Source organism: Erinaceus europaeus, chromosome 18 (genome assembly GCF_950295315.1).
Source record: "Erinaceus europaeus chromosome 18, mEriEur2.1, whole genome shotgun sequence".
NCBI classification, from domain to species: Eukaryota; Metazoa; Chordata; class Mammalia; order Eulipotyphla; family Erinaceidae; genus Erinaceus; species Erinaceus europaeus.
The window spans coordinates 21,606,185-21,630,166 of NC_080179.1; the positions used below are offsets into that span (position 1 = coordinate 21,606,185).

Sequence of the window (23,982 nt, forward strand, 5' to 3'; positions counted from 1 at the left end):
AACCCTTTTGTTGCCTTGTTATCATTGTTATTGTTATTATTGTTGTTATTGCTGTTGTATAGGACAGAGAAAAATGGAGAGAGGAGGGAAAGACAGAGAGGGGGAGATAAAGACACCTGCAGACCTGCTTCACCACTTGTGACCCCCCCCTGCAGGTGGGGAGCTGGGGGCTTGAACCAGGATCCTTACTCCAGTCCTTGTGCTTCACACCATGTGCACTGATCAGCTCTAGTTGATGGTGGTGCTGGGGATTGAACCTGGGATTTTGGAGCCTCAGGCATGAAAGTCTCTTTGTATAACCATTATGCTATCTACCCCCTCCCAGTATGTATATCTGTTAAGATTTATTTTATTACATGTGAGAAAAAAAGAGTTTCATTTGAGGCATAGATTATGGGAGAGGAGAAGTAGAGGGGAGAAAGAGAGGATAGAAGGAGGACAGGGACAGGGATAGAGAGGAAGAGTGACTTCCTTCCTTTCCTAGACCTTGTGACTGAGTTTATACACAGGCCTAAGATCCTCCAACCCTCATGGCCCCATTCCAGTATAGATGGTGGAGTGTTCAGAATTTTAGCAGTCCTGAAAGTGGACAGTTTTATGTTTTGTTTTCATATTCACCATCCAGAGCATTTACTATACACATAGGTGTACATTTGTTTTTATGTGAGGATTGAGTGAATTTGATCAGCCTTCTGTCTTTAAAGAATTTTCAGTTTTGCTATGGGGAGACAGCATAATGGTTCTATAAAAGACTTTCATTCCTGAGGCTCTGATGTCCCAATATTAATCTCCACCACCACTAGTCAGAGCTGAGCAGTGCTCTGGTGAAAAGAAAAGAAAAGATATGGAATATAAATATGGGCAAATATTAATACATGATTACTGATATGAATAAATGGGTGTGATTAGTAGATTCAGTTAAACAGTAGTTATATGAGTCTGATGATAGAAAGTTGTCTTACTGTTACTGTTCTGAAAACTTCATTGAGTTTTGTTTTTGTTCTTTTTTTTTAATAAGGGTTAAACACAATATTATTCTATTTGATAGGACAGAGAGAAATTGAGAGGGAAGGGGTTTAGAGGAGAGAGAGAGACAGAGAGACACCTGCAGCACTATGGAATTCATCAGAAACAGCAGGCAGACCTAATAGGTAGGGAGTAGGGGTTTGAGCCCAGGTCCTTGTACATGGTAAGTTTTTTGTTTTTAAGAATCTTTTTTTTTTCTTAATTAAGATTGATTTGTTTAGGGGTCGGATGGTGACACACCATGTAGAGCACACACATTTCCATCTACAAGGAAGGACCTGGGTTCAAGCCTTGTCCCCACCTGCAGGGGGAAAGCTTTTTTTTTTTTAATTTATTTCTTTATTGGGGAATTAATGTTTTACATTCAACAGTAAATATAATGGTTTGTACATGCATAGCATTCCCCACTTTCCCATTTAACAATACAACCCCCACTATGTCATCTATCATCCTTCATGGACCTGTATTCTCCCAACCCACCCACCCCAGAGTCTTTTACTTTGGTGCAACACGCCAATTCCATTTCAGGTTGGACTTGTGTTTTCGTTTATGATCTTGTTTTTCAACTTCTGCCTGAGAGTGAGATCATCCCATATTCATCCTTCTGTTTCTGACTTATTCCATTTAACATGTATTTTTCAAGGTCCATCCAAGATTGGCTGAAAATGGTGAAGTCACCGTTTTTTTTTTCTTTTTTTCCTCCTCCAGGGTTATTGCTGGGCTCAGTGCCTGCACCATGAATCCACCGCTCCTGGAGGCCATTTTTTCCCCCTTTTGTTGCCCTTGTTGTAGCTTCGTTGTAGCTATTATTATTGCCCTTGTTGACGCAATTCGTTGTTGGATAGGACAGAGAGACATGGAGAGAGGAGGGGAAGACAGAGAGAGGGGGGAGAGAAAGACAGACACCTGCAGACCTGCTTCACCGCCTGTGAAGCGACTCCCCTGCAGGTGGGGAGCCGGGGACTCGAACCGGGATTCTTACGCCGGTCCCTGCGCTTTGCGCCACATGCGCTTAACCCACTGCGCTACTGCCCGACTCCCGAAGTCACCGTTTTTAATAGCTGAGTAGTATTGCATTGTGTATATAGACCACAACTTGCTCAGCCACTCATCTGTTGTTGGACACCTGGGTTGCTTCCAGGTTTTGGCTATTACAAATTGTGCTGCCAAGAACATATGTGTACACAGATCTTTTTGGATGGATGTGTTGGGTTCCTTAGGATATATCCCCAGGAGAGGAATTACAGGGTCATAGGGTAGGTCCATTTCTAGCCTTCTGAGAGTTCTCCAGACTGTTCTCCACAGAGGTTGGACCAATTTACATTCCCACCAGCAGTGTAGGAGGGTTCCTTTGACCCCACAACCTCTCCAGCATTTGCTGCTGTTACCTTTTCTGATGTATGACATTCTCACAGGAGTGAAGTGGTATCTCATTGTTGTCTTTATTTGCATTTCTCTGACAATCAGAGACTTGAAGCATTTTTTTCATGTGTTTCTCGGCCTTTTGGATCTCTTCTGTGGTAAATATTCTGTCCAAGTCCTCCCCCCATTTTTGGATGGGATTATTTGTTGTCTTGTTGAGTTTGGCAAGCTCTTTATATATGTTGGTTATTAAACTCTTATGTGATGTATGGCATGTAAAGATCTTCTCCCATTCTGTGAGGGGTCTCTTGGTTTGGGTAGTGGTTTCTTTTGCTGTGAAGAAGCTTTTTAATTTGATGTAGTCCCATAGATTTATACTTGCCTTAGTCTTCTTTGTAATTGGATTCGTTTCATTGAAAATGTCTTTAAAATTTATGTGGAAAAGAGTTCTGCCAATATTTTCCTCTAAGTATCTGTTAGTTTCTGGTCTAAGCTCCAAGTCCTTGATCCACTTGGAATTTACTTTTGTATTTGGTGAAATACAGTGATTCAGTTTCATTCTTCTGCATGTTTCAACCCATTGTTTCCAACACCATTTGTTGAAGAGACTCTGCTTTTCCCATGTAATAGTCTGGGCCCCTTTGTCAAAGATTAGATGTCCATACGTGTGGGGCCTCATTTCTGGGCTCTCAATTCTATTCCACTGGTCAGTGTGTCTATTCATGTTCCAGTACCAAGCAGTTTTGATGACAATAAGAATCTTTTAAAAAATATATATATTTATTATTTTTTTTTGTTGCCCTTGTTTTTTATTGTTGTAGTTATTGTTGCTGTTGTTGTTGTCATCGTTGTTGGATATGACAGAGAAATGGAGAGAGGAGGGGAAGACAGAGAGGGGGAGAGAAAGATAGACACCTGCAAACCTGCTTCACTGCTTGTGAAGCAATTCCCCTGCAGGTGGGAAGCTGGGGGCTCAAACCGGGACCCTTACGCCTGTCCTACCGCTTTGCGCCATGTGTGCTTAACCCACTTCGCTACCGCCCAACTCCCTTAAGAATCTTTTAAGTTAGGGGCTGGGTGGTCCTAAATTTTTAAGAGACAATTTAAGAATAGATTGTATTTATGCTTTAATAACTAAAAGACAATATTTTTATCTTCACTCAGTAATTGTATTATCCACAAATATATGGGGAGAAAATTGGAATTAAGTATTGAATTTATACTGTTTTTTTTTCATTTGTTATTTAAGAACTTCCATTGACATAATACTTTTATGTAGGCTGATCAACAGTTTTTCAACATAAAAATGTTTTCTCTTTGCTTCTAGACTTGAATCAACTATCTTACCGATATCAGAGGACCTAACAAGTCAGCAAGCCCTGGCAGTGTTTGAAGCAATGGGGAATATGAGGAGCAGAAATATACACCTGATTGAAAAGTAGTCTTTCTTTTAATTCATGATGTTAAGTTTAAGTGCCATTCTTAAGTAGCTACATTTTTAGGAAAATTGCTTGTTTTTTTTCCTCTGTAAGTTAGTTGACTTGGAAGAAATACATGACTCATATAAAAGGGATTGTTTTCTAAATAGCTTGCTTTTTCAAAATACTTAAAAATTGCTTATACATATATTTTTTGCTTACAGCATGTTTAATTTCATTTGTTAGTATTGGCTTTTCATATTTATATATTTATTTATTTTCCCTTTTGTTGCCCTTGTTTTTATCGTTGTAGTTATTATTATTGTTATTGATGTCATTGTTGTTAGATAGGACAGAGAGAAATGGAGAGAGAAGGGGAAGACAGAGAGGGGGAGAGAAAGATAGACACCTGCAGACCTGCTTCACCGCCTGTGAAACGACTCCCCTGCAGGTGGGGGGACCCTGGGCTCTATCCGGGATCCTTACTCCGGATCTTGCGCTTTGCACCACGTGCACTTAACCCTCTGCACTTAACCCTCTGCACTACTGCCCTGATTTTTTAAAAGCATATTTATTTGTTTATTTATTTTGCCTCCAGGGTTATTGCTTGGGGCTCAGTGCCAGCACTACAATACACTGCTCCTGGAGGCTATTCCCCCCCCCATTTTTTTTGTCCTTGTTATTATTGTTATTGTTGCCATTGTTGTTGGATAGGACAGAGATAAATGGAGAGAGGAGAGGAAGACAGAGGGGGAAGAGAGAGATAGACACCTGCATACCTACTTCACTGCTTGTGAAGTGGCCCCCTTACAGGTAGGGAGCCGGGGCTCCAACTGGGATTCTTGCACGGGTCCTTGCGCTTCACCGCCATGTGCACTTAATCTGCTGCGCTACCACCTGGACCCGTTTAGTTATTTATTAATGAAGCAGAGTGAGACACAGAGAGTCAGAGCATCACACTAGCATATGTAGTGCTGGGGACCAACTCAATACCTCACATATGCTGGTCCTATGTGCTGCTACTGCACCACCTTATCACTGGGGCTTGGTGCCTCAAGAAAGATAGACACCTGCAGGCTTACTTCATCACCTGTGAAGCAACTTCCCCTGCAGGTGAGGAGCCGGGGGCTCCAATCAGGATCTTTACCCTGGTCCTTGCGCTTGCGTGCTTAGCCCTCTGTACTACTACCTGGCCCCCATTGTTGTTATTCTCAAGCAGGTCATCATAATCTAGGAAAGTGGGAATGATAGTTTAGAATCCCAGTTTTTTTTAGGTCAGAGTACTGACCAGCTCTGGCTTATTACGGTGCTGCAGGGGACTGAACCTGAGTCTTCAGAGCCTCAGGCATCAGTCTGTTTGCATAACCATTTATGCTGTCTAACTCTGCCTGGATCCCACTTTTCAAAAGGACAATTTCTTCACAACAGCTAATGTCTATCAGTGTGAACTTGAATGGTTTTTTTCCCACAGTTGTTACCTTGAAATTATATTTCCAATATTGGTTCCGTGGTTAATTTGAGATTTCAGAAGGAAAAAATAGGGCCGGAGAAATAGCTCACTTACATGATATGTTGCTTTTATGTGCGTGGCCCAGTTTTGAGCCTGGCCTTCACCACATTGAAGGATTCAATGATTTTTTTAAATCTTTATTTATTTATTGGATAGACACAGCTAGAAATTGAGAGGGGAGAGGTTATAGAGAGGGAGAGAGACAGAGAGACACCTGCAGCACCGCTTCATCACTTGTGAAGCTTTCTCCCTGCAGGTGGGGACCCGGGACTCAAACCTGGGTCCTTGAGCAGTGTAACATGTACGCTCAACCAGGTGTGCCACCACCTGGCCCCTGATTCAATGCTTCTAAGCATCTTCCTTCAGAAGGTGAGTGGATTAAAAGAAAAAAACTTAAATTAGTTTTGTGGATCATTAGTGTCTTTTATTTATTTTTAAAGATTTTACTTATTTATTAATGAGAAAGATAGGAGAGAGAGAAAGAACCAGACATCGCTCTGATACATGTGCTGCTGGGGATTGAACTTGGGACCTCACGCTTGAGAGTCCAGTGCTTTATTCCATTGCTCCACATCCTGGACCACAATTAGTATCTTCTTTAAATTGACAGTATGTCTTCACTGCGCAAAGCTGGCATTTTTTTTTCCATGCAGAAAAACAAAGATAGGGATATAGAGAGAATGACATCAGTGGTCCAGGAGGTTGCACAATGGATAAGGCGCTGGACTCTCAAGCATGAAGTCCCGAGTTCGATCTCTGGCAGCACATGTACCAGAATGATATCTGGTTCTTTCTGTCTCTTCCTATCTCTCTCATTAATTAATAAATAAAACTTAAAAAAATAAATAAAAGATACTAGTGATCCACAAAACTATTTAAGTTTTTTTCTTTTAATCCACTCACCTTCTGAATGAAGATGTTTAGAGAAAGAATGGCATCATAGCAACAACACATCTCATTCTGGTAGGGCTGGGCTCTAACCTGTGCTATGCTCAGAACAAATCAAGAGCACCATCCAGGGGAGCTATCTGTCTTGCTGGCTCTAATCATCAGTATTTATTTCTTTTTCTTTTTCTTTTTTTATTTTTTATCAGCTTTGGCTTATAGTAGTGTGGGGGATTGAACCTGGTACTTTGGAGCCTCAGTCATGAGAATCTTTTGCATAACCATTATGCTATGTCCTCCACCCACCCATCATCAGTATCTTTAGTAAAGATATGTATATATGCTTTTCTTTCTGTCTATTTTATTTTTTTAAGTTTTTTTTCTTTCATGTATTTATTCCTTTTTGTTGCCCTTGTTGTTTTATTGTTGTAGTTATTATTGTTGTTATTTATGTCATCATTGTTGGATAGGACAGAGAGAAATGAAGGAAGGAAGGGAAGATAGAGATGGGGAAAGACAGACACCTGCAGAACTGCTTCATCACTTGTGAAGTGACTCCCCTACAGTTGGGGAGCCGGGGACTCGAACCAGGATCCTTACTCCGGTCCTTGCGCTTTGTGCCACGTGCACTTAACCCAATGCGCTACCACCCGACTCCCTCTCTCTGTCTATTTATAATAGGTGTGTGTGTCCATCCTTCCCTGGGCTTTATGCCTGTACAATCCCACCACTTGTAGTGGACTCTTTTCTCTCCCTTCAATCCCAGATAGAGAGGAAGAGAAAGAGGAGATACCACAGCACTACTTTCCTGTTCATGAAGCCTCCCTAGGTGCCATGCAGAGTGCTCTATAAGTACTGGGACTTCAATTCTGGGTCTTCACATATTGTAATGTGTGTGTGCATCTTATTGGGTGAGCTATCTCCTAGTCCAGTAATAAGACATTTTATTCACACTTTGTTGATAACAACTCATTCTCTTTTAAATGTTTTTACTATTTTAGGTATACTTTTTTTTCAAGTCCCCTTTTTTTTTTTCACTTGTAGTTAATATGGGGGGGGGATCAAAAAGAATAAAAATTAAAAAAAGATCACAGGGAATAGTTCCACATCCCACCCCCCACCAAAGTCCGGCCCAGTGATCACCAGCATAGTTCTCACAAAGTCTTAAGAGATGCTTTGTTTACTTCTAAATTTTTTTTCTTTGTTTGGATTTTCAAGTTCATATGTTTCAGTTCTTAGAATTCTTCACATGAGTGAAGCCATCTGGTAGTTGTCTTTCTCCTTTTTGCTTACTTAATGTGTTTATACTATTTTGTGATAATTTTTCTTAGAAAACATTATCTCATTATTGCTATTTCTTTAGCACAAAGCCTAATTTCTGGCATGAAAGAATTCTTTAATACATGTTTAATAAATGAATAAAATATAACATAACATAACATAACATAATATAATATAATATATAATACATCACTCTTTTTTAGAATTGTTTCAACTCTGAATAAACATTTGGATAGCTACGAACCAATAGAGTTGTTGAAGATAGTTCGAATATTGACTTCTCTACATATTCAAAATAAAGAACTTTTTGTGAAACTCAGAGAATTACTGCTTAGGTAAGATCAAAATGGAAGTATCTATTTAGTATTTCATTTTATAACCTCGTCTCAGTATTTGTTTTAATTGTATATAGAACTGTTGGAATTTTCAGAGGTAGCATTAGGTAGCTTGTTATTAAAAAAAAAAAAAAGAAAGGCTGGGTTAGGTGATATGTGGCTATGTGAGAGGACATATGTTCTTGTGCATGATAATGTGTGTGCTTAACCAAGTGTGACACTTCCCAGCCTCCTCTGCTTTATTTTATTATCGATTATATATATATATATATATATATATATATATATATATATATATATATATTACCAGAGCACTGCTCAGCTCTGCTTTGTGGTGGTGTGGGGGATTGAACCTGGGACTTTGGAGCCACAGGCATGAGAATCTCTTTGCACAACCATTATGCTATCTACCCTCATCCTTAAAACATTTTTTTCTTTTTTTTTTTTTAGATTTATTTCTTTATTGGGGAATTAATGTTTTACATTCAACAGTAAATACAATAGTTTGTACATGCATAACATTCCCCACTTTCCCATTTAACAATACAACCCCCACTATGTCATCTATCATCCTTCATGGACCTGTATTCTCCCCACCCACCCACCCCAGAGTCTTTTGCTTTGGTGCAATACACCAATTCCATTTCAGGTTCTACTTGTGTTTTCTTTTCTTATCTTGTTTTCCAACTTCTGCCTGAGAGTGAGATCATCCCATATTCATCCTTCTGTTTCTGACTTATTTCACTTAACATGTATTTTTCAAGGTCCATCCAAGACCTTAAAAAATATTTTATAAGGGGTCAGGCAGTAGTGCAGCGGGATAAGCACATGTGGCGCAAAGCGCAAGGACTGGCAGAAGGATCCCCACCTGCAAGGGGGTCCCTTCACAGGTGGTGAAGCAGGGCTGCAGGTATTTCTTTCTCTCTCCCTTTCTGTCTCCCTTCCTCTCTCAATTTCTCTCTGTCCTATCCAGCAACAATGACAGCAATAAGGGTAATAACAAGGGCAACAAAAAACGGCCTCCAGGGAGTCAGGCTGTAGCGCAGTGGTTAAGCACAGGTGGCGCAAAGTGCAAAGATCTGAGTAAGGATCCCGGTTTGAGTCCTGGCTCCCCACCTGCGGTGGAGTCGCTTCACAGGCGGTGAAGCAGGTCTGCAGGTGTCTGTCTTTCTCTCCCCCTCTCTGTCTTCCCTTCCTTTCTCCATTTCTCTCTGTCCTATCCAACAACGATGACAACAACAATAATAACCACAACAATAAAACAACAAGGGCAATAAAAGGGAATAAATAAATAAATTTTAAAAAATTAAAAAAAAAAAAAAACGGCCTCCAGGAGCAGCGGATTCATAGTGTAGGCACCAAGCCCCAGCAATAACCCTGGAGGCAAAACATATACACATGTATCTATATCTTTTTTTAAAAAAAAAATTTTTAAATTTTTATTTATTTTCCCTTTTGTTGCCTTTATTTAACATTGTGGTTATTGATATCATTTGATAGGACAGAGAGAAACGGAGAGAGATGGGGAAGACAGGCACCTACAGACCTGCTTCACCACTTGTGAAGCAACTCCCCTGCAGGTGGGGTGTCCGGGAGTTCTAACCGGGATCCTTACACGGGTCCTTGTGCTTTGCGCCACGTGCGCTTAAACCGCTGCGCCACCGCCCGACTCCCATATGTATCTCTCTCTCTCTCTCTCTCTCTCTCTATATATATATATATATATATATATATATTAGAACTTTTACAAGATGAGAAATTGTACCCATGTGTCAATGACTGCACTTTAATGTAACCATTAACCCCCCCCCAAAAAAATGCTTAAAATAAAAGATAAAATGTGACTCAGCTCTGGCTTATGGTGGTGCTGGGGAATGAACCTGGGGCCTCAGAGCATCAGGTGTGAAAATTCTTTTGTATAATCACTATGCTATCTCCCTAATCCAGTTCTTTGTTTTTCTTGCCGAGTTGCTGTGTTATTGTTGCTGCTGCTGCTCGTGGTAGTGGTGATGGTTTCCTCTACCCTGTCCTCTAGATCATCACTTCAACATTTGTTTGTCTTTCTGCTGGTGTCCCCCTCTAACTGTATTTTTCAGTTCTAGTACTTCATTTTTTTAAAAAACTTACTTACTTTTATGAGGGAAACTCACACATAAAGAGAATAAGACCAGCGTACCACTTGGCTCTGACTTATGGTTGTATAGGGGATTGAACCTTGATCTGTGTGCTTTTTTAAATTATTTTTTTAATATTTATTTGTTTTCCCTTTTGTTGCCATTGTTGTAGTTATTGTTGTTGTTATTGATGTCGTCATCATTGTTGGATAGGACAGAGAGAAACAGAGAGAGGAAGGGAAGACAGAGAGGGGGAGAGAAAGATAGACACCTGTAGACCTGCTTCACCACTTGTGAAGTGACTCCCCTGTACGAGGGGAGCCAGGGGCTCAAACCGGGATCCTTACGATGGTCCTTGCGCTTAACCCGCTGTGCTACAGCCTGACTCCCTCTTTTTTTTTTTTTTTCCCAGTGTGGTTTCTCCTGTAAGCTTACAGCAAAAAGAACTTTATCTATTCTACTGTTGAGTATTTGATTTGTTTCCAGATATTTACTTTTATGAATATTTCTATTTTTTAAAAATTATCTTTATTTATTTATTAGATAGTGACATCCAGAAATCGAGAGGGAAGGGGGTGATAGAGAAAGAGAGAGAACAGAGAGACACCTGCAGCACTGCTTCACCACTCATGAAGCTTTCCTCCTGCAGGTGGGGGCCAGGGGTTGGAACTTGGGTCCTTGCACATTGTAACATGTGCACTCAACCACCTGGCCCACCTGGCCCCCAGATATTTCTATTATAAATACCATATCTCTTAGTAAACCTAAGTATGTACTTTAGTGACTGTTTGCAATATAAGAATATACTATGGAGTCATAGTTTATACATATGCTCAGTTTCACTAGATCCTACTAAACAGTTATTTTTTAATTTTTTTATTTATAAAAAGGAAACATTGACTAAACCATAGGATAAGAGGGTTACAACTCCACACAGTTCCCACTACCAGAACTCCATATCCTATCCCCTCCCCTGATAGCTTTCCTATTCTTTAACCCTCTGGGATTATGGACCCAAGGTCATTGTGGGATGCAGAAGGTGGAAGGTCTGGCGTCTGTAATTGCTTCCCTGCTGAACATGGGTGTTGACAGGTCGATCCATACTCCCAGCCTTAAACAGTTTTCTAAAACGTACCTACCAGTTTATATTCCCACCAGCAGAGCGTGAGCATTCCTGCTGCTGCATTTGGTGGGGTGTTTGTTTTGGTGAATGTGTAGTAGTATTGGAAGTAAACTCACATGAATATGCAAGTTTTGGAATTTGAAGAAGTGTCATAGAACATTTCTACCCAAGTGAGATATTTTGCTGCCTTACCTAGAACATCGTAAGGCTACCTTAGTGACTTTAAAAAAAAAAATTATCTTTATTTATTTACTGGATAGAGACAGCCAGAAATCAAGAAGGAAGGGGGTGATAGGAGAGAGAAAGAGAGACATGTGCATCCCTGCTTCACCATTCATGAAGCTTTCCCCCTGCAGGTGGAGACTGGGGTCTCGGACCTGGGTCCTTGCGCACTGTAACGTGTGTGCTCAGCCAGGTGCGCCACCACCCGGCCCCTCTTAGTGACCTTTTACAGCCTTGTCATCATTGATTTTACTTAACCTTTCCTCCATTAACATGGTAAAACCTACCACACTTATTAATTATAGTAATTGCATATTTATCTTTCAGTACTTAGAGTTTTTGTTTTCAGTTGCTGAGGAATTATTTTAATTCTGTTCTTTCATTCTTTACAGATATTTGAAAACCAGCAATATACTTGTTGACATCCGCAGCCTAGTCTGTGCTGTTTCCATGCTTCCTTCTCACCTAGATGACACGGTGATAGCTCGAATTGAATCAGTTTTACCACAGTGTAACTTATTTGACATAAATGTTTTGATCACATCTGTTTCAAGATGGATTCAAAATGATCACATGTGCTTAGATAGTACTACTGGGAAACAACTGAAACTACTTCAAAAATTAGATTATTATGGTAATCAGAAAATACAAAATTGGAACAACTTGTTTTTGCATTCAGAAGAACTTAGAGCCCTAAGAAGAGACTGCTTTGCTGAATCCTTTCTTGAGCGAATTGTCGCTACTTTACAGTGTTTGGTGCATGAAATTAATTATACAAATGTTGTGGGGATTGCATCATTTATATCCAGAACTAACTATCTTAGCACTTTGCTACTGGATAAGGTAGCCTCGGTGGTCACTCAACATATTGAAAAGGTGAACATTGAATTGAAATGTCTCATGTTAATTTTAGATCGTTACCAGCATTTTAAAACACAGATGTTTGGGAGTTGGGCAGTAGTGTAGCAGGTTATCGCACGTGGTGCGAAGTGCAAGGACCAGAATAAGGATCATGGTTCGAGCCCCCGGCTCCCCATCTGCAGGGGAGTCGCTTCACAGGTGGTGAAGCAGGTGTTTAGGTGTCTATCTTTCTCTCTCCCTCTCTGTCCTATCTAACAATGACAACATCAATAACAATAATAATAACTACAGCAACAATAAAAAAAAACAAGGGCAGCAAAAGGGAAAGTAAGTTAATAAATAAAAAATATTAAAAACACAAATGTTCACCATAAGTACTTTGAGGACTTAACTGAAATTGAAAGTTTAAGAGTTAAACTCTAGTTTGTATGTCAGCACTCTTGTTCATTCTGTTATCATTCTGGTTCATGGACTCTGGCTTTTGCCAAAGATAAACCAAGTCACAGAAAGAGAATCCATTGCTGGAGAGACATGCCTGTACCTCTGAGGTTCCAGGTTCAGTTCTCAGTACCACAATAAGCCAAAGCTGAGAAGTGCTCTGGTCTCTTTCTATGTGTTTCTCTCTGTCTCTCTCTCCATTAAAGTAAATAAAATATTTTTTAAATGTTAAAAAAAATTTAAAGAGTATATGATCTGGGAGATAGCACAGTGGATAAGGCATTGATCTCTCAAGCAAGGAAGAGTATAGACTTATTTTGTACACCCCCACAGACAGACTGGAGGCTTGCTCAAGAGAGAGCAACAGTCTTTCTGAACTGTATCAGTGTTACGGGTTTGCTTATGATTACTCTCTGATGTTAGGGTGATGAAGTGGGGAGGAGTCTCTGATTGGCACCTCTGTGACTGATGCTAGATGAAGCATGTCTCTCCTTTCTCTCACTCTCCTGGGTTCTGTGTTACCAGCTCTGAGACAGCTCACTGTAAGCGGTAGAGCCCTTCCCTACAACTTCTCACTAGGACAATGGGTGTGCTTTTGTTTAAAGTATTTTAACGGAGTTGGGTGATAGCACAGTGGGTTAAGTGCACGTGGCGCAAAGCACAAGGACCGGAGTAAGTATCCCGGTTTGAGCCCCCGGCTCCCCACCTGTAGGGGAGTCGCATCACAGGCGGTGAATCAGCAGGTCTGCAGGTGTTTGTCTTTCTCTCTCCCTCTCTGTCTTCCCCACCTCTCTCCATTTCTCTCTGTCCTATCTAACGACAATGGCATCAATAACAACAATAATAATAACAACAACAACAACAACAAAACAAAAAAAAAACCAAGGGCAAGAAAAAGGAAAATAAATAAATAAAATTTTAAAAAAGGCATTTTAGATGTTCCTAAGTGACTAATAATTAGTGGCCAGGGAACACAGTTATCGAAGTCTTGCTATATATAATACAACTGCCTTTTTAAGCAACTTAAGAGAGTTTGCAAGAAAGCTGCTTAGGCAAAGTAGTTAATCATTTGTAAGTACGTCATCCTTCAAGGATGACACCTATAATTTCGAGAAGGCCCAAGGGAGATTGGGGTCTGAAACTTTCAGCGTCACTTCTAGGTATTCAGATAACATTTCTCACTAAAGTCTGTCTTTTTGGTTAGGGTAGTTTCTGGCAGTAATTAAGAATTGGAATAAGGGGTGGGGAAGATAGTATAATGGTTATGCAAAGATACTCTCAGGCCAGAGGCTCCTAATCCCAGGTTCAATCCCCTACATCACTATAAACCAGAGTTGAGCTGTGCTCTGGTAATTAAAAAAAAAAAGTATAGATGAATGAATAATGGAATTAAAAAAAAACCCACATGAATGAATAATGGGAAAATAAATGACAAAATAATTGTTTTATTTATTTAATTATCTTTATGGCACAGAGACAGTCAGAAATTGAGAGGGAAGGGGGTGATAGAGAGGGAGAGAGAGAGACACCTGCAGCCCTGCTCCACCACTTGCAAAGCTCTCCCCCTGAAGGGGGGGACGGGGGGCTCAATTCATTATGCATTGTAACATGTGCACTCCACCAGGTGTGCCACCACTTGGCCCCAATCATGATGATTTTAAATTAAGAATTTTTTTTTAAATTTTATTTTATTTATTTCCTTTTGTTGCCCTTGTTGTTTTATTGTTGTAGTTATTCTTGTTGTCGTCGTCGTTGGATAGGACAGAGAGAAATGGAGAGAGGAGGGGAAGACAGGGGGAGAGGAAGGTAGACACCTGCAGACCTGCTTCACCGCCTGTGAAGGGATTCCCCTGCAGGTGGGGAGCCGGGGGCTCGAACCGAGATCCTTACACCGGTCCTTGTGCTTTGCGCCACATGTGCTTAACCTGCTGCACTACCACCTGACTCCCAGAATTTTTTTTTTTTTAATTGTGACCAGGGTTATCGCTGGAGCTCAGTGTTAGCACTATGAATCCACTACTCCTGGTAGCAAAATTTTCCTTCCTTCTTTCCATCCTTCCTTCCTTCCTTCCTTCTTCCCTTCCTCCCCCCTCCATTCTTTCCTTCCTTCCTTCCTTCTTTCTTTCTTTCCATCCTTTCTCTCCCCCTCCTCATTTTATTAAATCGAACAGAGAAATTGAGAGTGGAGGGGTAGACAAGAAGAGAGAAAGGCAGACACACCTGCAGACCTGCTTTATTGCTCACTGAATGCCCCCTTCTGCCTTCAGGGAGCAGGGGCTTCAACCTGGATCCTTGTGCATAGTAATTTGTGCTTTCAACTGGGAGCACTATCGCTCGATCCCTAGATATTTCTTTGTTAGGTTATATGGTATGACTATCAAATGTACACGTCATGGAGATTAGTGTTACTAATTCCTACTTATGTTAATAATTAGCGAATTCTGGAACAGGATTTTATACCTAATAAGTTGAGCTTACTGGTTTCTTCTGCATTGATATTGAAAGTACTAGAAATTAGTGGTTGGGGTTCAATAGGTATAGCTAGATGGAAAAATGATCCATTAAACACAGTGCTAGCATTTGTCATTTAACCATGAGCATGCTCGTTTATCTATAGGTATAGTAGAAAAAGGCTTGTGGTCTGGGAGGCGGTGCAATGAAAGGCTTCTATCTAAAACTGGTTGAATTTCCATTTATTTTACTAGAATTTAAGTCGTGCCATTGTTCTTCTGTTTATGCAGATCCATCCTTTCCAGCTGCTTGCTGTTCTTCTTCCATTCAGCTCCTTGAACTATGACCCACCTCAAAGGGAGGAATTTTTTACAACTTACATTGAATACCTTAACTCTCATTTAGGTAGGTATATTGTTTGGTAATACATTAGTTCTATGACTTCTATATCTAAAAAAATGTTCTTTTAAAAAATATTTTTATTTATTTTATTATTGGATAGAGACAGAGAGAAATCAAGATGGGAGGAGGAGCTAGAGAGAGAGAAAGACAGAGACACCTGCAAACCTGCTTCACCAACATGCCCTTTACTGTTGTATGCTTTACATTGGGTTCTAGTTCTCCCCGCCAAGAGAATTGGATCAGGCCAGTTAGTTTTCGCGGGCCCGCTTGGCCCCGCCCCTAGGGACCCCGCCAGAGTTTCAGAGTTCGAGAGTAAGAGAGAGTTCTTGGGTTCCTGAGTTCCAGAGTAAGAGAGAGTGCTTGCGCCGCCACAAAGAGACAGCAGAGTTCTGTTTGGTGATTAGTTTATGAATCGTTGTTCTTAAATAAAGTCTCCGCGCCTCTGTTACCCCCCCCCCCCCCCCCCCCCCCCCCCGTGAAGCTAGCCCGCCCGGCTAGAGCTTACGAATTTTTAACAACACTTTACAATGGTTATTTGTACCCAGGATTCAATCAAGGTTTACTCACGGCATCTGGTTAATTCCTCTTTGGTCTCTTATAGTTTAGAATATTCTTTAATTTGGGTGTTGGGCAGTAGCGCAGCGGATTAAGTGCGCACGTGGCGTGAAGCGCAAGGACCAGAGTAAGGATCCTGGTTCAAGCCCCCAGCTCCCCCACCTGCAGCAGTGAAGCAGATTTGCAAGTTTCTATCTTTCTCTCCCCCTCTGTCTTCCGCTCCTCTCACCATTTCTCTCTGTCCTATCTAACAATGACAACATCAATAACAACAATAATAATAACTACAACAACAATAAAAAAACAAGGGCAACAAAAGGTAAAATAAATAAAATTTTAAAATGTAAAAAAGAATAATTAATTAATTAATTAATTTTACCAGAGCACTGCTCAGCTCTGACTTATAGTTGTGCAGGGAGGGGTGGGGGTTTGATGCGAGGACTTTGAAGCCTCAGACATGAGAACTCCTTCCTTCCTTCCTTCCTTCCTTCCTTCCTTCCTTCCTTCCTTCCTTTCTTCTTGCCTCTAGGGTTATTCCTAGGGCTTGGCGCCTGCACTCCAAATCCGCTGCTCTTGGTGGCCATTTTTTCCATGTAACTGGATAGGACAGAGAGAAATTGAGAAGGAAGAAGGAAATAGAGAGGGAGAGAGGAAGACAGACACCTGAAGGGTCCTTGTGCTTAATTACTTGCACTTAACCCAGTGTGCCGCTGCCTGTCCCCCCCCACTCTCCCTTTTTTTTACAGGAATGTTCACATATACTTAGCATGAACGGTCATGCAGTATAAATTTGTACAAATTGAATCATCCAGGTAGTCAGTATCCAGATCAAGAAATAGAATGTTATCTATGTACCCTTCTCCTAATCTCCCTTTCCCACTCTCCTTCCGCTGGGTATCCTCCTCACCTCAATCTTGAATTTCTAACAATGTAGGTTAGTTGGTTCAAGGCTGTTTTTGTATTTATGTTTGCTTTTCATTTTTTGTTAATGGACTTTCACTGATCTGTATCAACTTAACTATTTTGCTGGCCCTGTTTATGTCATTATTAAAATGTCTTATTTTAGCTGAATAAAGTATGTATTTATGAATATGTGAGAAGCTGTCCATCATAGTTTTTAAACCTGAGTTTTGTTATAGGTACACTGGATCCTCATGTACTAGTGCATCATGCTTATTCCTTGGCTACACTTGGATATTTCCCAGAAGATCTGCTAATGGCAATTTTTAATATCAAATTCTTAGCCAAGCTGAATTCTCAAGTTGGAAGTATGTACCTACATTTTAATGTTCGGTTATCACATGTATGTATTTATATTGCCACCGGGGTTATTGTTGAGGCTCATGGCCGGCACTAGGAGTCTCTTGCGTCACCACTTGTGAAGCACTTGTGGGCACGAGATTGAAGCCTGTGTTCTTGCATATGGTAATGTGTGTGTTTTAACACTGTGCTGGAAGTGTTGATTTTTTTCTGTTAATAATAAATTTTCTTTCTTTTTTTAACAATAAATTTTCTGATTATGATAGAAAATTTGGAAAACAGAAGGTTTAAAAATAGAAAATAAAATGTTACTTACCATTTTACTACCAAAAAAATGTGCTCCTTTGAATGCTTAGCATAATTTGCCTTCTCTCCTGCTCTTAGGTTTCTATAATTTCTTTATATATATATATTTATTTTCCCTTTTGTTGCCCTTGTTTTTTATTGCTGTAATAGTTATTATTGTTGTTGTTATTGATGTCATCACTGTTTGATAGGACAGAGAGAAATGGAGAGAGGAGGGGAAGACAGAGAGGGGGAGAGAAAGACAGACACTTGCAGACCTGCTTCACCGCCTGTGAAGTGACTCCCCTGCAGGTGGGGACCCGGGGGCTCGAACTGGATTCTTACATCGATCCTTGTGCTTAACCTGCTGCGCTACCGCCCAACTCACAGTTTCTTTCCTTTTACTCTATGTTTGCGCTCTCTCTCTCTCTCTCTCTCTCTCTCTAAGATTTTATTTATTTACTAATGAGAAAGATAGGAGGAGAGAGAGAAAGAAACAGACATCACTCTGGTACATGTGCTGCCAGGGATTGAATTAAGGACCTCGTGCTTGAGAGTCCGATGCTTTATCCACTGTGCCACCTTCTGGACCACAATTTCTCTCTCTCTTTTTTTTTTAAGCCAGTGAACTGCTCTGCTCTGACTTATGCTTTATAGTGATGCAGGGGACTGAAGTCTCAAACATGAAAAATTTATTTATTAATCACTCATTTGTTTTTATTGCCCACAGGGTTAGTGTAGAGACTGGGGACCTACATGGTAAACCTACTCCTGATGAATTTTTAAAAAATGTTTATGTATTTATTGGATAGACACAGCCAGAAATTGAGAGGGAAGGGGGTGAAAGAGAGGGAGAGAGATAGAGAGACACCTGCAGCCCTGCTTCACCACTTGTGAAGCTTTCCCCCTGCACGTAGGGACCAGGGGCTCGAACCTGAGTCCTTTTGCACTGTAGTGTGTACACTTAACCACATGCGCCACCACCAGGCCCCGTGATTTTTTTTTTTTAAATAGAAACATTAAACTGAGAGGGAAGGGGAGATAGAGAAGAGAGGAAGAGAGATACTAGCAGCACTGCTTCACCACTTGTTAGGCATCCCCTCTGCAAGTGGGGCTTATATTTTGGTCCTTCTGGGGAGTTGGGCGGTAGCACACCCGGTTAAGCACAGGTGGCGCAAAGTGCAAGGATCGGAGTAAGGAGTAAGGATCCTGGTTCGAGCTCTGGCTCCCCACCTACAGGGGAGTCGTTTCACAAGCAGTGAAGCAGATCTGTAGGTGTGTATCTTTCTCTCTGTCTTCCTCTCCTCTCTCCATTTCTCTCTGTCCTATCCAACAATGATGACATCGTTAACAACAACAATAACTACAACAATAAAAAAAACAACAAGGGCAACAAAAGGGAAAATAAATAAATATTTTTAAAAATTTTGTTCCTTCTGAGTGTGCTACTGCACGGCCCCTCAGACATGACAGTCTTTTGCATAATCATGCTATCTCCCTGCCCTCTAAATTTACATGTCTAAACAAAATTAGAGTTGTATTTTGAGCATTTTACCATATTAATAATTTTTTCAGTATCTATTTAATATTATTTGGCTATAATAACATTTATTAATATAACTGTTCCCAATTTATTATTTCAAATAGTGATTGTTTTACATGAATCATTGACCTTATCTTTGTTTCTCTAGGATATATTCCTAACTGGGATATTATATTTAATTTATTTATCAGAGAGGGAGAGAACCAGAGCATGATTCTGGCACATACATTGCTAGGGATTGAACTGAGAATCTCATACTTGAGAATTTAACACTTATCACTGAGCCACCACCTGGGCCTCTCCATTCCTAACTGGAATGTTAAGCTAACAAAAATTCTTTGACTCTGTTCTTTGCATGTGTAACCAGAGGCCTCATGCGTGCATGATTTACTTGTTCATATGACACTTTTTTGTTCAGGTAGAGAAAGAGGGAGAGACACCATAGCTCCAAAACTTCCCTTTCTTCCATTGTATTGCCATGTGATGCTAGAACTTGAACCTGGGTTATATGCATGGCAAGGCATGTGTCCTACTCAGTGAGATGTCTCTTTGACTCTTTTAGTATCACTTAAACTATAGATTTAACATTCGTAATTAGTGGTAACAGTAGAACACTGATCTGATCGTGACACTGAATGAGATGATTGTAAAGCAATCTAACGCATGGAGCTGGGAGATTGCTCACAAGGGAGGGTGAGTGTACACAGCCTAGGCTTGTCCCCTGGCCCTGCATGGAAGTGCTTCTGTACTGGGGAAGGCTTTGCTACTGTCTTGTCTCTCCTGCTCTGTTTCCCTTTATCTCTCTCTCTTTAAAGATTTTATTTATTTATAATGAGAAAGGAGAGAGAGAAAGAACCAGACATTATTCTGGAATATGTGCTGTTGGGGATTGAACTTGAGAACTCATGCTTGAGAATTTAGTGCTTTATCCACTGTGCCACCTGCCGGACCACCCTTTATCACTCTCTGAAAGAAAAAGAAATGGAAAAAAAAAAAAAAAGTGAGTCCAGGAGCAGTGAAATCACACACTTTTATGGCGCTAGCACTGCCCAAACAAAAAAACATAAAGCATGTTTGTACAAATGAAATAATTTCATCATATGCGACTAAAAGTAACAGTCAATAATGGGGATTAGTAATGTAGGGGGGACTGTAAGGGGCCAGGTGGTGGTGCACCTGGTTGAGCACACATGTTATAATGTGCAAGGATCTGGGTTCAAGCCCCCCTGTCCCCACCTGCAGGGGGAGAGCTTTGCAAGAGGTGAATCAGTGCTTTAGATCTCTGTCTCTTTATCTCTCTATCTCCCAATTCCCTTCTCAGTTTATTTATACAATAAATAAATAAAATAAAAACGATTATCTTTGCTATGTCTAAGCTACTGAAATTGTTTTACTTGTTATTTCAGTTTTATCGCCATCTTCAAAGAACAGAATCCGGTTATGTGTTATGGCGCTAAATAGAGCAGTCTGCTTGGAAAGCCCTGAGTATCAGATACCATGGTTTCATGACCGCTTCTGTCAACAAAAGTCTAATAAAGGTTTGAGTTGTTTTTCTTTATCAGATAGAAGTTTACTTTCATTTATATCTTTATAGATTTATTTTATTAACACAAGGGGGAAGGAGAGAGAGAATAAACTAGAGCATTACTCTGACATGCAGTTTCAGGGTCCAGACTCAGAGCCTCATGCTTCTAACTCCAACTGCTTAACCAGTATACCACTTCCTGGGCCCCAGTAAAATTTAATTCTGAAGTAAATTGTTAAATAGAAAGGATACATCGTTTTTAACTTTCTTTTTCTTTACTAGGATAATGTTAACTTACCAGACTATGTTTTAGTACAGTTTCACACCTCTACAAATATATGTTACCACAGTATACCCACCCTCAGAGTACCAGTGTTCCTGCACTACAGTTCATTTGACTGTGGTAAACTCAGTTCTGCAGTTAGAATCCAAAGGCCTGTTATTTTGCTTTCTCTGACCCCTGTAGCTCCTAAACATGAGTAAAGTCACTCTATTTTTGTCTTTATTCTCTTGGTTTACTTTGCCTTGCACAATGCCCACCAATTATGACCATCTAGTTGCCAAAAAGATAGGTTGCACATGTAGTGCTGGGGATTGAACTCAGACCTCATACTTGAAAGTCCAATGCTTTATTCACTGTGCTACCTCCCAGACTGTGTGAAGGCAAGTTTTCATCTTATGCAATAGCCAAGCATATATACTACATGCTGTTTATCTATTGTTGGGCATTTGGCTTATTTTCATACCATGGCTGTTAAGGAGCTACAGTGAACATAGGTATGCATATATCTTTCTAGATTAGTATTTGTGTGCTCTTCAAATAAGAGGCCTGGGAGTAAGACTACTGGATGATATGGTAGATATGCATTTATTTTTTAAAAATTTTTTAGATTTATTTTTATTTATTTATTTTCCCTTTTGTTGCCCTTGTTTTTTATTGTTGTTCACTGCCTGTGAAGCGACTCCCCTGCAGGTGGGGAGCCAGGAGGCTTGAACCGGGATCCTTACGCTGGTCCTTGTGCTTTGCACCATGTGCGTTTAACCTTCTGGGCTACTGCCCGACTCCCAATATGCATTTATTTTATGGGTCAGAAAGAATAAGAGTACTGTGTCATCAAATGCAGGACCAGAGATTGAAACCAAGGTTTCACACATGGGAAGAATTTGTTCTGCCCATTGAGCCATCTCCCTGACTGAAGATTGATTTTTTAACTTTTTTTTTTTTTTAACCAGAGCACTGTTCAGCCCTGGTTCATAGTGATGCAGGGGATTGAACCTGGGACTTTAGAGCCTCAGGCATGAGAGTCTATTTGCATAACCATTATGCTCTTTACTTTCCACCTAAGATCTATTTTTTAATACTTTGAGAAACATCCATACAATTTTTTAAAAATATTTATTTATTTATTTATTCATGAGAAAGGAAGAGAGAGAGAAAGAACCAGACATCACTCTGCCAGGGATTAAACTTGGAACTAAATGGTTGATGAACCAATGATGAATCCACTGTGTCACCACCTCCTGGACCACCATGCATACTATTTTCTTTTTTTTTTTTAATTTCTTTATTGGGGGATTAATGTTTTACATTCATTCGACAGTAAATACAGTAGTTTGTACATGCATAACATTTCTCAGTTTTCCACATAACAATACAACCCCCACTTGGTCCTCTGTCATCCTTTTTGGACCTGTACTCTCCCCACTACCCACCCCAGAGTATTTTACTTTGGTGCAATACACCAACATCCATACTATATTCAATAGAGAATGTATTGGTTTACATTCCCATCAACAGAGTCTGAAGATTTCTTGTTCTTTACTTCCTTGCTAGTAGTGTTCTTTGCTTCCTTGTTTCTCGTTGTTTGATGTAGGCCATTCTTTTTTTTTTTAATTTTTCTTTTTTTTTTTTTTTTTGCTTCTTTACCCCCCCTTTTGTTTCCTTATTGTTGTAATTATTTTATTGTTGTTGTTATTGATGTCATCATTGTTGGATAGGACAGAGAAATGGAGACAGGAGAGGGAGAGAGAAAGATAGACACCTGCAGACCTGCTTCACTGCTTGTGAAGTGACCCCTCTGCAGGTGGGGAGCCTTCCTTACTCTGGTCCCTGTTCTTTGCGCCACGTGTGCTTAACTGCTGTGCTACCGCCCAACCCCCGATATAGGCCATTCTTATAAGTATGAGGTGATTGCAGTTTTGACTGGCATTTCCCTAATTTTAACTGATGTTAGCAGTTTTTCATGTACCTGTTGGCAGTTTGGTGAAGTTTCTGTTCAGCTCTTCCACCCATTTTAACTTTTGTTTTGAGTTTTATGTGTTCCTTGTATATCTTGGGTAGTAGTTCTTTGTCAGATGGTGTATAAATATTGTATTCTACTTAGTATTATATATATATATGTAATATATATATATAATACTAAGTAATATATGTATTTGTTATTGGCTACAGAGTTTGAGAGGAGAGGGGTAAATAGAGAGGGAGAGGGAAAGAAACAGAGAGACACCTGCAGCCCTACTTCACCACTTGTGAAGCTTTCCTCCTGCTGGTGGGGACCGGGGGCTTGAACCTGGGTTGTTATGCTCTGTGAAGTGTGCACTTAACCAGGTGCGTCTCTGCCTGGACCCCCTCAGTATTTCTTCTTATATAGTACTCTGTGTCTCTATACCATTGAAGACTATAGACTCAGACTGCATAATTGAGATTAATAAAGGGTTTCAAGGGTGTCGTCAGGGAGGAGTTTAATGAAACTTTAGTGAAGGGATATTAGTGCTTAGGTTGAGATAGTGGTAGAGTAATACATTATGAGATGAGAAATTGTACTTCGAAAACATAGGCTTGTAAACCAAGGTTACCTCAAAAACAAATAAAACCTATTTTGAACAAAAGAAACAAACGGGGCCGGGCAGTAGTTCACTCTGTTAAGCGTGCAGGGTGCGAAGTGCAAGGACTGGCACAAGGATCCTGGTTCGAGCCCTGTTGTTAAAATTCGGAGGCTCCAGCTGGCCGGGCTAGCTTCACGGGCGGGTAACAGAGACGACCAGAGACATACGGCTGGGCAGGGAAGCTGTATTTCTTTATTCAGGAACAATGATTTATAAACTAAGACAAACTAATCACCAAGCAGAACTCTGCTGCCTCTTTCCCCCCGCGGCGGCACCATTCTCTAACTCTTCAACTCTCCAACTCTCGAACTCTGGAACCCTGGAACCCTCTTGGGGTTCCTTGGGGCGGGGCCAAGCGGGCTGCGAAATTAGCAGGACTGATCCAATTTTCTTGGCGGGGGAGAGCTAGAACAACCCAATGTAAAGCATACAACAGAGCCCCCCAGATTCCCACCTGCAGATTCCCACCTTCACTTCACAAGCGGTGAAGCAGGTCTGTA

The 23,982-nt window shown here is 40.5% G+C and overlaps 1 protein-coding gene across 3 annotated transcripts in view; it reads left to right on the top strand.

Moving 5' to 3' along the window:
• The window catches only part of FASTKD1 (FAST kinase domains 1), a 56,561-nt gene that overhangs the window by 24,863 nt on the left and 7,716 nt on the right, over positions 1–23,982 (top strand). For all 3 annotated transcript variants that reach the window (XM_060177745.1, XM_060177744.1, XM_060177743.1), the window contains 6 exons: positions 3,716–3,826; positions 7,686–7,817; positions 11,669–12,152; positions 15,317–15,431; positions 17,123–17,251; positions 20,478–20,609. In XM_060177745.1, coding sequence (XP_060033728.1) covers positions 3,716–3,826; positions 7,686–7,817; positions 11,669–12,152; positions 15,317–15,431; positions 17,123–17,251; positions 20,478–20,609 — 1,103 coding nt within the window. The remainder of the gene's footprint in view (positions 1–3,715; positions 3,827–7,685; positions 7,818–11,668; positions 12,153–15,316; positions 15,432–17,122; positions 17,252–20,477; positions 20,610–23,982) is intronic.